At 44.1% G+C, this 12,206-nt stretch overlaps 1 protein-coding gene across 5 annotated transcripts in view; it reads left to right on the forward strand.

Annotated features, from left to right (window-relative positions):
- SMOC1 (SPARC related modular calcium binding 1) overlaps window positions 1-12,206 on the forward strand; it is a 150,464-nt gene that overhangs the window by 66,947 nt on the left and 71,311 nt on the right. For all 5 annotated transcript variants that reach the window (XM_046009035.1, XM_046009036.1, XM_046009037.1 and 2 more), the window contains exons 2-3: window positions 140-305; window positions 1,675-1,787. In XM_046009035.1, the coding sequence (XP_045864991.1) occupies window positions 140-305; window positions 1,675-1,787 (279 nt within the window). The remainder of the gene's footprint in view (window positions 1-139; window positions 306-1,674; window positions 1,788-12,206) is intronic.

The following is a 12,206-nucleotide window of genomic DNA, read 5'->3' on the forward strand; positions in this document are numbered from 1 at the left end:
TCCCCTTCTAGGGTTTAATAACTTTCTGGGTTTATTCTGGACTTGCTCCTCCAGGCAAACCAGTATTGTGAGACATGGACTCACCCCTACTTTCCTTGCAAAAGTAACCTGGACACCCTTTCACTTCTCTCCAACCTAGTTCCTCATAAGCGACCGTGACCCTCAGTGCAACCTCCACTGCTCCAGGACTCAGCCCAAACCCATCTGTGCCTCCGACGGCAGGTCCTATGAGTCCATGTGTGAGTACCAACGAGCCAAGTGCAGAGACCCAAACCTGGGCGTGGTGCATCGCGGCAGATGCAAAGGTGAGTGTGTGCACACCGGCCCAGCAGACAGGAGGCTCCCAGGCAGGTGCCACCATGCCCTGCATGGGGCGCTGTCCATGGGGGAGGCTCAGAATGAGTCCATTCCTTGTGTTTGCTGCTCTCCTCCACCCCTCCCCTGGGGACTAGGGGAAGGCGAGCCGGCCTGCCCAAAGGAATGAGCACTATTCTGTCTTTCAAATACTGCCACCAGGCTAGGGCTTAGCGGATGTACTGCTATCTGGCTAGAGCTATTTATTTTTATTTTTTATTTTTGTAAATGGAGATGCTTAAAATGGCAAGGCATTATTGTTGGCTCCTGAATAGGGAAGGCTTCCAAATTGTTGGCCAACAGATGTATTTTGTTTGGGCTGCTCACATGTTTAAAAATATTAAAAACATTTGAGACAACATTTAAAAGTGGAGAGATTCAACATGAAAATCTGGGTTTTTAGACTTCTCATAAATAATTGGAAGCTCTGATCGTATTAGGTCTGTGTTCCCTCCCACAGGGAGACACATGGTGAGACCTGAGTGGCAGCTCCCTCCTTTAAAGGGGGGCCTGTTCTCCAGTTGTGGCGTCTCCAAGCTGAGTGCCATTCTTTGCACACCCGATTCAGCTCCCTAATTTATATCACTTTCCTCCGCCCTGTAGATATGTGCGTTGGTGATCCCCGGGCTGCTTAGAGCTGTTGTAGGAATTGTGTGAGACCAAGCAGGCCGCCTTAGAGCTTCTGATCTTCCAAAGAAAGCACTGCCATTCTTTTTCTTTTTCTTTCTTTCTTTTTTTTTTTTAAAGATTTTATTTATTTATTTGATAGAGGGAGAGATCGCAAGTAAGCAGAAAGCAGGCAGAGAGAGAGGAAGGGAAGCAGGCTCCCTGCTGAGCAGAGAGCCCGACATGGGGCTCGATCCCAGGACCCTGGGATCATGACCTGAGTCGAAGGCAGAGGCTTAACCCACTGAGCCACCCAGGCGCCCCAGCACTTGCCATTCTTGAACTCTAAAACATCTCTGAGACCCCTTGGGCTTGCAAGATTTTCAATAAACCCAGTGAAAAATAATAGAAGTGGGACATTTTTCCCCCCATGGGAGGGGCTGAGGGTATTTGGGAGAAAAAAATAAGCAGAATCTGGTATAAATGCACCCCCCCTAACTTTTCTAAGAATAACACTAAGGGGAAGGGGAAGCTGAGCAGCACGTACTAGCCACTGACTTTGTGTTGTTAGAAAAGCCAGTTGGTGGTACGGGGCTCACCCCCCCGCAGAGAGGCTCTGTCTCAGTTTTCCTAGGCCTGGGCAGCCATTTTGTCTCATGGCTCCCGTGTGGATTTAAGGGAAGTAAGAAAGTCGCTCCTCCTCTCCTCTTATAGATGCTGGCCAGAGCAAGTGTCGCTTGGAGCGGGCTCAGGCCCTGGAGCAAGCCAAGAAGCCCCAGGAGGCGGTGTTTGTCCCGGAGTGCAGCGAGGATGGCTCCTTTACCCAGGTGAGGCCTTGGCCGAGTCTCTCAGGCCCATTTACTGGACTGCAGCCGAGGGGTGGTGCTTGCGAGTGGGAGGGCCCCTCAGAGCCTTTGCTTTCTGGGAAACTGCGGAGGGCTCTTTGACACCCCTCTGTGCTACCTTCTGGTGCCTGCATTCCCCCTCCTGGGCCCTTCGTGCCATCCCTTGCCAGCTGGCAGTGGCTCCTGAAAAGGGGCATGGAAGTCTGAGCCAGGAAACTGGCATTGCTTGGTCCCCGTCCTCCCTGCTGGCTGTCTCCCATTTTTCTCTTCTGTCAAATGCAGACTGATTATTTTTCTTATCCCTGCCAGTTTCCAAGGGCAACCCTGGTAATCCCTTCACTATTTATTTCTACCCCTTCTGCACTCCCGTTCTTCCCACCTTTAGTCCTTGAACGGAGCAGTGCTCCTTTTGAGTACACATTGTACCATGATTCTTGGAGTGTGTGTGTGTGCACACGCACGCACATCACACAGGCACGTGCATGCATGCACTCAGATTTAAAAATTGCCTTCGGGCCGTCCCCCCTCTCATCCTGCACGGTCTTCTGGTTAGTGCTTTGTGTAGAATCGACGTTGGGTATGCTGGTGTTGGCACAACTCTTTCTAAAACACAGGCAGCACGGGACAATAGGGCACTCCTTTATAAAGCTTTTCGGCTGGATGGGGTATATAGTCTGCCAGGTGTGAGGCAGCTGGAGGAAGGTGTGGTTCGGGTGAACATAGGGAAGGTCACACTGGACCAGTGTGAATCAGTCATGTGGCTGGGGGTGGACCTGGTGCCTGCTTCTCCCCGTGGGGAATAGAGCGGCATTTGGAGGAGTCCCACTGCCTCAGGGCTGGAAGCAGAGGCTTCTGAGGTTTAAAAGCTTTCCTGTAATTCTGAATCAAGGGGGCAGACGGTGCAGGCTGGCCTTTGGTTTCTTTCTGGGACCGGGCCTGGGGATTGCTGATTTCAGATAGACCACTTGTTGGCGTGGAAATGCAGAGGGGTGGCGGCGAAGGGTTTGGGCATCGTACTTTTTAAAGTTCCCAGCTGATTCAAATGTTCAGCCAGGATGGAGAGCCTCTGGGTTAAATTGACCTTGGCTGCCGACAATTCAAGAAGCACTTTTATTCCTTTTTTCACTAAAGCCTCACCACAAGCCTGCGAGGTACGAGGTACTTGTTGTTATCCCCACGCACAGGGACAGGGAGCCGCAGGGCTGGGCTTCAGAGTCAGACCCCTCCCTCTCCCAGGCCCTCAGTCATCCCTGTTCTGCCATGCCCTGCCCCCGCAGCTTTCCAGAAGGCTCTAAGGCGTGGACTACAAGAAGGAAGTCTCCTGCTGTGGTTTTCCCTGGGGATCCTGAAGGCACCCAGCCCTCAGGCGAGTCATAGAGCTCTGGGCCTCAGTGTCCTTATGTGAAAAATGGAGATTATGCTCACCACTATTATCATACATAATCACAGTCATTACATTATGTATGTTATTATATGTTACTCTTGTTATGACTATTATTAATGAGTATCACGATAGCTTACCTCATGGGGCTGTGGTGAGGATTTACATACGCTCGTGCACGTCCAACCCTTGGAAGGTATAGATGCTATTTAAATATGCTGCATTTTCTTCAGCGTCCTCCCCGTATCTACGCTGGCGGAACTGCTCACGTCTTCCCAAGATGTTACGGACAATGTCGCTTAAGGAAAGGAAAACTTTCCATTGAACCTCTCCCTCTGCAATTTCTTATTCTTCATGTATTCTGGTGAAAAGAAGGCAGGTGGTGTTTGTGTCTGTCTCTGCTGGGAATTCCCGCATAGGGGAGAAAATCCGACCTCTCTCCACTAGGTTTGGGGCCAGGAACCGGGGTAGAGGCCGTGGGGAGGAGGCCAAGTGGATGGTCGTCATTCTCCCCTTTCTCGAAGATTGTGTCACCCCCGGTGTTGCTCGTGAGAAGTTTGACTCCTGCCCTCCTGGCTCTCAGGGCTTTGCTGCCTGGCGACAGACAGCCGCTGGCCGGCTTTGGCTTTGGCGAGGCCGGTCCTGACCAGGTGGTGTTTGCCGGGAGAGGAATCGCTAAACACAGGGGACCTTGAAGTTCAGCAAAGGTTGGCTAGACAGTCAAGAACCCCGTCATGTGTCTGACACGCTAAGCACTGCCATGTGTCCGCAGGCCCGAGGCCGGCTCACCGCGGTGGGCAGCCGGCGGCCCGACGGCCCGCTCGCCCCGTTACGGTGATTGAAACGGATATGCTTTTGCCTTAATCAAAGACGCTGCAGTAACTTCGCGAAGTGAAGCTGCCTCTTTGAATGTGCTTCAGGAGCACGGACAGGCTACCCGACAGCTGTGAGACCGCGCTTTCTGCCTCCCCCAGCCACCTCCGTCACTTAGCCGGACTTTGTTGTTTTGTTTTGTGAGACCAGCATCCAGAGGCCGGCTGTTACTTTGGTACTCCTTAGAATACTGATAGGCACGCATCCTGATGTTACTACCATATTTCAGCCCTGTGAATTATTACCAGTAATGGGCTCTTGAAGTTTATAGAGGGAGTAAGGGAACCCTAATAAGACTAGATTTGTTTGGCATGGGACACAGCTTGGGACCACATGAGTGGGCTGGTTTTAATGGGGTTCATGTGGGATGCGGTGGTCTCTGTTCTCTTCTTTGTTTGCCCTGTCCTCTTCCCAGCCCCCACAGCAGGGGGGCTGCGCTTTAGGTCATGTTCAACCTTGAAAAACCTCAGTACCCAGTCCACACGCCGCATGCTGGGAGGGGAGTGGGCCCCAGACATGGTGTTATTTTCAGCTCTCTAGGTGATGACAGCGTTTGGTCAAATTTTGGAATGACCCGCTGTTGTCATCACTCTTGTTCTTGATTGCATCCTTGGAATGTGGAGTTCAGGCTCTCTGGGGACCCGCTGAGTCAGGTTGGGAGTTAAGTGCTTTGTCCTTTCCTATGGCCTTATCTGTTTTCTCTTCTGGGTGTCGGGAACATAATTCCTGACGTCTGTTCTGCCAAGTCCTCTGCCAAGCGGTTGTCTGGTGCCCAAACCGATTAACTGAAAACTCAGCTGTAGGAGAAGGGTATTGGATTAACACCACCAGGAAATGCTGGCTGGAGCTTGTCAGGCTGGTGCATCACTGAGTCATGATGAAGGCTCCTCTGCTGAGTGCTGGTGGGTGCGAGGCACTGAGTTTTATACCCGTTAATCTTTGCCAGAACCCTTTGTGGTAGTTACTAGTGCCCTTCCTTATAAAGGAAAACTCGGTCTCAGAGAGGATGAGAACTGGTTCAAGGTCACTGACACTAGAAAGTGTTTATACCCAGCCCTACGTAATTTCAACGCCTGGGCTTTTAAGGTTTTTATGCTATAAAAAGTGGCCTTGATGTGTGTGTAGTTCATATTCATCACCATTGTTATTCCAGAAGGCCCCACTGTGAAGCTGGTGGCCAATCCATAAAGGGGGGGGGGGAGAAAAAATCCTTTTGATTACAGAAATCTTCAAATATACAACAAGAAGTAATAGTATAAAGAACCCCTTGTACCCCTTACCCAGCCAGAGTTAACAATTACTAACATGTGGCTGATTCTGTTTTGTTTCTGTCTTGTTTTCATCTCCCACCCTGAACTGGACTGTTTCAAAGCAAATCCCAGACACAGTGCTGTTTTCATCTCCGACATCTTGGAGTTCTGCTCTGGGCTGTGTGCTGGTTGCCGTGGAGGGTTCAAGAAATGTCGTGACGTGTGCCTTTGAGTAGCTTTCCTCGAAAAGATATGAAAACCAATGATAAAGTTGCTAATATACAGGGTCGTATTTCAAATGGTTATATTTCACATCCCCATTTACAAATCAGTAATTTGGAGTTCCAAGTGCATTTTATTGTTGAAAAAATTTATACCAATGAAAAGTTTCTGAGCAGGGGCTCCTGAGTGGCTCAGTCGCTTAAGTGTCTGACTCTTGATTTCAGCTCAGGTCATGATCTCAGGGTGGTGAGATCGAGCCCCACAGCAGGCTCTGTGCTCAGCGAGGAGTTGGCTTGTGATACTCTCCCTCCCCTCTGTCCCTCCTCCATGTTCCTCCTCCCTACTCTCTCTCTCTCTCTCTCAAATAAGTAAATCTTTTTTTAAAAGTTTCTGAACATAAAACCTTAACCAAAACTAAAAGACAAATGACATTTATTAGCCTTAATGACAAAGAGCTGATACATGAAGCATTCTTACGCACCGGAAAGAAGATCCTAGTAGAAAAGCAGGCAAGAGATACCAACCAGCAAATCACACAACTAGATGATAAATGAATACAGAACATCTCATTTGTCTTAGTAATTAAAGAAATACAAACTAAAAAAAAGTCATTTTGCTTAGCGAATTGTTAAAAATTGGAGAAAAATTGTTAAAAATTGAGAATTACTAAGGGGAAAAACTACCCCCCCCCCGTATTTCAGTTTGGAAAGTAAATTGGCATTGACATTTTGTGGGACAATTTTGCAATGTGTGTCAAGAGTCCTTAGATGTGCCCACATCTTATGCCCACCCTTCTACTTCTAGGAATTTATTCTCAGGAAACATTAAGAATATGTGCAAAGGGGTGCCTGGGTGGCTCAGTGGGTTAAGCCTCTGCCTTCGGCTCAGGTCATGATCTCAGGGTCCTGGGACTGAGCCCTGCATGGGGTTCCCTGCTTACTGGGGAGCCTGCCTCCCTTCCTCTCTCTCTGCCTGCCTCTCTGCCTACTTGTGATCTCTGTCAAATAAATAAAATCTTAAAAAAAAAAAGAATATGTGCAAATACTTAACCACATGGATTTTCATCTAAGTTCTGCTGAGAATAGCAAAAGTTTGGAAGCAATCTAAACATCCAGTAATGAAGAATCACTTAAACCAATTAGACATCGTTTATACTCAATTCATAGCTGCTGCACCCTGCAGCTAGTAAAATGATGTGTTATAGAGGCTCATTTTACATAGTGGCTGTATGCAGGTATGTTAGGGACTCAATTCATCAAATAGTTAAAAAGAGAACTCTCTTCATTTTTTTCTAAATAGAAAAGTTATATATGCTTTGTAAAGAAATAATTCTGATAAATGCAGAGGTGTGTAAGGTAGAAACGTAGAGTCAATGATCTCACCTCCTTGAAAAAGCAACAGTTGGGGGTGCCTGGGTGGCTCAGTCAGTTAAACGTCTGCCTCGGCTCCATTACCATCCTAGGGTGCTGGGATAGAGCCCTGCATGGGGCTCCTTGCTCTTCAGGGATCCTGTTTCTCCCTTTCCTTCTGCCTGTCGCTCCCCATGCTTGTACACGTGCTCGCACGCTCTCTCTCTCTCAAATAAATAATAAATAAAATCTCGGGGCACCACCTGGGTGGCTCAGTGGCTTAAAGTCTCTGCCTTTGGCTCAGGTCATGATCTCAGGGTCCTGGGATCGAGCCCCTCATCAGGCTCTCTGCTCAGCAGGGAGCCTGCTTCCCCCAACTTCTCTCTGCCTGCCTCTCTGCCTACTTGTGATCTCTGTCTGTCAAATAAATAAAAAAATAAAATCTTAAAAAAATAAATAAAATCTTTAAAAAAAGCGGTGCCTAGGTGGCTCAGTGGGTTAAAATTAAAAAAAAAAAAAAAAAAAAAGGAAAGAGCAACAGGTAAGTGTCTAACCCTCCAGTTTTTTCCCTCTACACATACTTATTATTTAGCAAAAAATGGTATAATATCTTATACCCTTTTTTTTTTTTTTAAGATTTTATTTATTGGGGCACCTGGGTAGCTCCGTGGGTTAAAGCCCCTGCCTTCGGCTCAGGTCATGCTCCCCAGGGACCTGGGATTGAGCCCCGCATCAGGCTCTCTACTCAGGAGGAGCCTGCTTCCCCCTCTCTCTCTCTGCCTGCATCTCTGCCTACTTGTGATCTCTGTCAAGTAAATAAATAAAATCTTAAAAAAAAAAAGATTTTATTTATTTCTTTGACAGAGAGAGATCACAAGTAGGCAGACAGAGAGAGAAGAGGAAGCAGGCTCCGCACTGAGCAGAGAGCCCGCTGCGGGGATCCATCCCAGGACCCTGAGATCATGACCTGAGCCGAAGGCAGAGGCTTAACCCACTGAGCTCCCAGGTGCCCCAATGTCTTAAATCCTTTAATAACATTTTCTTTTTAAAAAATTAATAACTAATACAATTTATTTATTTTAAAGATTTTATTTATGTATTTGTTAGAGAGAGAGCAAGCGAGCACAAGCAGGGGGAGTGGCAGGCAGAGGGAGAAGAAGGGTCCTCACTGAGCAGGGAGCCCAATACAGGACTCGATCCCAGGATTCCAGGATCAAGACCTGAGCCAAAGGCAGACGCTTAACTGAGCCACCCAGGCGCCCCTCTTTTAATAACATTTTCTTAAACTAATTACATTGTGGACTTATTTCCATGTTATAAATCTACCTAATTTTAAAATTTTTATTGACGTATAACTGACATACAATGTTAAGTTAGTTTCGGGTGTACAACACAGTGATTCAATTTTTGTGTACAGTGTGAAATGATCAGCTCAATAAGTCTAGTTACTGTCTGTCACCATACAAATGTAATACAGTAACACTGATCACATTCTCTATGCTCTGCATTATATCCTCATGACTTACTTATTTTACAACCGGAAGTTTGTACTTCTGGTTCCATTGATCTTTTTCACACCTACCAACCCCTCTCCCCTCTGGCAGCTTCCAGTCTGTTCTCTGTATCTGGGCATTTGTTTGTTTTGTTTTTTAGATTCTACATACAAGTGAAATCATGCAGTATTTATCTTTCTCTGACTTATTTCACTTAACCTAACACTCAAGATCCATCTGTGTTGTTACAAATGGCAAGATTTTATTCTTTTTATGGGTAATATTCCATTGCACACTCACACTCACACACACACACACACACAGGCCATGTCTTCTTTTTCCATTCAACTATTGTTGGACACCTAGATTGTTTCCATATCCTGGTTATTGTAAATAATGCTGCAGCAAACATAGGGGTACTTCTGTCTCTATGAGTTAGTGTTTCCATTTTCTTTAAATCCAAAAGTGAAATTATTGGGTCATATGGTACTTCTATTTTTAATTTTTTGAGGAGCCCCCATACTGTTTCTGTAGTTATGCCCCAATATACGTTACCGCCAGCAGTCCACAAGGGCTCCCTTTTCTTTTTTTTTTTTTTTTAAAGATTTTATTTATTTATTTGACAGAGAGAGATCACAAGTAGGCAGAGAGGCAGGCAGAGAGAGTGAGAGGGAAGCAGGCTCCCTGCCGAGCAGAGAGCCCGATGTGGGACTCGATCCCAGGACCCCGAGATCATGACCTGAGCCGAAGGCAGCGGCTTAAACCACTGAGCCACCCAGGCGCCCCAAGGGCTCCCTTTTCTTGACGTCCTTTCCAACACTTGTTATTTCTTATCCTTTCGATACTCACCATTCTGACAGGTGGAAGGTGATATCTCATTGCGGTTTTGATTTGCATTTCCCTGACGATTCGTGATACTGAACATCTTTTCATTGCCTGTTGACTGTCTGTATGTGTTCTATGGGAAAATGTCTATTCAGATCTTCTGCCCATTTTTAAACTGGATTGTTTGGTTTTTGTTTTTAAGTTGTTGTTCTTTATATATTTGGATGTTAACCCCTTGTTGAATATATAGGTTGCCTTTTCATTTGGTTGATGGTTTCTTTCTCTGTGCAGAAACTTTTTGGGTTGACTACAAATGGGTAGTCCCATTTGTTTTATTTATTTTTGCTCTTGTCCCCCTTGCCTTTGGTGGAATCTTTAGGGTTCTCTCCATATAATAGCATGTCATCTGCAAATAGTGAATGTTTTACTTCTTCTTTTCCTGTTTAGATGAACTTTATTTCTTTTCCTTGCCTAATTGCTGTGGCTAGGATTTCCAATATTATGTTGACTAAAAGTGGGAAGGGTGGGGCTTGTCTTGTTCCTGATCTTAGAGGAAATGTTTTCAGCTTTTCATCATTGAAAATAAAATTAGCATTGTGTTTGTCATACATGGCCTTTATTATGTGGAAGTACATTCACTCTATATCCACTTTGTTGAGAAGTTTTAATCCTAAATGGATGTTGAATTTTGCCAAGTACTTTTTTGCATCTATTGAGATGATCATATCATTTTTATCTTTCATTTCGCTAATGTGATGTGTCACTTTGATTTGTGGATATCGAACCATCCTTGCATCCCTTGAGTAAATCCCAGTTGATCATGGTATATGATCCTTTAATGTATTGTTGGGTTTGGTTTGCTGACATTTTGTTGAGGAGTTTTGTATCTCTAGCACCCTACTTACATCAATGGATAGATCGTCCAAACAGAAAATTAACAAGGAAACAGCAGCCTTAAAGATTTTTTATTTATTTATTTGACAGAGAGAGAGATCACAATTAGGCAGAGAGGCAGGCAGAGAGAGAGGAGGAAGCAGGCTCCCCGCGGAGCAGAGAGCCCGATGTGGGGCTCGATCCCAGGACCCTGAGATCATGACCTGAGCTGAAGGCAGCGGCTTAATCCACTGAGCCACCCAGGCGCCCCGAAACAGCAGCCTTAAATGAGACATCAGACCATATGGACTTAATAGATATATATAGTTCTTCAGGGATATTGGCCTTTAAATTTTCTTTTGTTGTTGTTGTCCTTATCTGGTTTTTGTATCAGGGTGACGTTGGCTTCTTAAAATGAGTTCGCGAGTGTTCTCTCCTCTTCAACTTTTTGGACGAGTTTAAAAGGGATAGGTATTAAATCTTCTTCGAATGTTTGATAGACTTCACCTGTGAAGACATCTGGACTTTTGCTTATTGGGAAGATTTAGCCTCAGTATCCTTACTAGAGATCACTCTATTCAGATTTTCTATTTCTTCTTGATTCAACTTTAGAAGATTGTATGTTTTTTGGAATTTATCCCTTTCTTCCAGTTTGCTCAATTTGTTGGTATGTAATTGTTCATAGTAGTCTCTTAGAATCCTTTATATTTCTATGGTATCTCTTATAACTTCTCTTTCATTTTTTATTTTATTTATTTAAGTTATTTCTTTTTAACTTTCTTGGTGAGTCTAGCTGAAGGTTTGTCAATTTTATTTACCTTTTCAAAGAACCAGCTCTTAGTTTCATTGACCTTTTCTATTGTCTTTTTATTCTCTATTTTATTTATTTCTGCTCTAATCTTCTTCCTTCTACTACCCTTGGGTTTCACTTGTTCTTCTTTTTCTAGTTCCTTTAGGTATAAAATTAGATTGTTTATTTGGAATTTTTCTTGATTCTTGAGGTAGACCTGTATTACTATGAACTTTCCTCTTAGAACTGCTATAGTTACATCCACAGATTTTGTTATGCCATTTTTCTGTTTTAATTTGTCTCTTGGTATTTTTTTTTTTAATTTCGTCTTTGATTTTGTTCTGGTAGTTGTTCAATAGCATGTTGTTTAATTTCCAAGTGTTTTGGTTTTTCCAGTTTTCTTCCTGTAATTAATTCTTAGTTTCATACCACTGTAGTCAGAAAAGATGCTCGAAATGAGTTTAATCTTCATCAGTTTATTGAGATTTGTTTTGTGACCTACTGTGATCTATCATGGGTAATGTTCCATGTGCACTTGAGAAGAATGTGTATTCTGCTGCTTTTGGATAGACAGTTCTGTACATATCAAGTCCATATGGTCTAATGTCTCATTTAAGGCTGCTGTTTCCTTATTAATTTTCTGTCTGGATGATCTATCCATTGATGTAAGTAGGGTGCTAAAGTCCCCTGCTATTATCATATTGCTGTTGATTTCCCCCTTTATGTCTGTTAATATTTGCTCTATATATTTTGGTGCTCCTATGTTGGGTACTTATATATTTATAAATGCTGTATCTTTTTGCTGGATTAACCTCTTTATCCTTACATAATGCCTTTCTCTGACTTTTATTACAGTCTCTGTTTTAAAGTCATTTTGTTGGAAATAAGCTTTCTCTTGGTTTTCATTTGCATGGAATATGTTTTTCCATTCCTTCACTTTCAGTCTGTGTGTGTCCTTACTTCTAAATTGAGTCTCTTCTATGTAGGCCGCATATATGGGTCTTCTTGTTGTTGGAGTGTGTGTGTGTGCGCAAGCATGTGTGTGTTTTAATCCATTCAGCCACTCGGTGTCTTTTGTTGGAGAATTTAGTTCATTGACTAAATTCTTTTAGTACTTATCGATAGGTATGTAATCATTGCCATTTTGTTAATTGTTTTCTGGCTGTTTTCGTACTTTCTCTGTGCTCCTTTTTTGTCGTTAGTGTTATGTTTGGATTCTTTTCTCATTTTCTTTTATGTATTACTATAAATTTTACTTTATGGTTACCACAAGGTTTACATAGAATATACTGTGCATATATACCAGTCTCCTTTAGGTTGAATTTGAAACTTGAATTTGAATATA

The sequence above is a fragment of the Meles meles genome, chromosome 6 (genome assembly GCF_922984935.1).
Source record: "Meles meles chromosome 6, mMelMel3.1 paternal haplotype, whole genome shotgun sequence".
NCBI lineage: Eukaryota > Metazoa > Chordata > Mammalia > Carnivora > Mustelidae > Meles > Meles meles.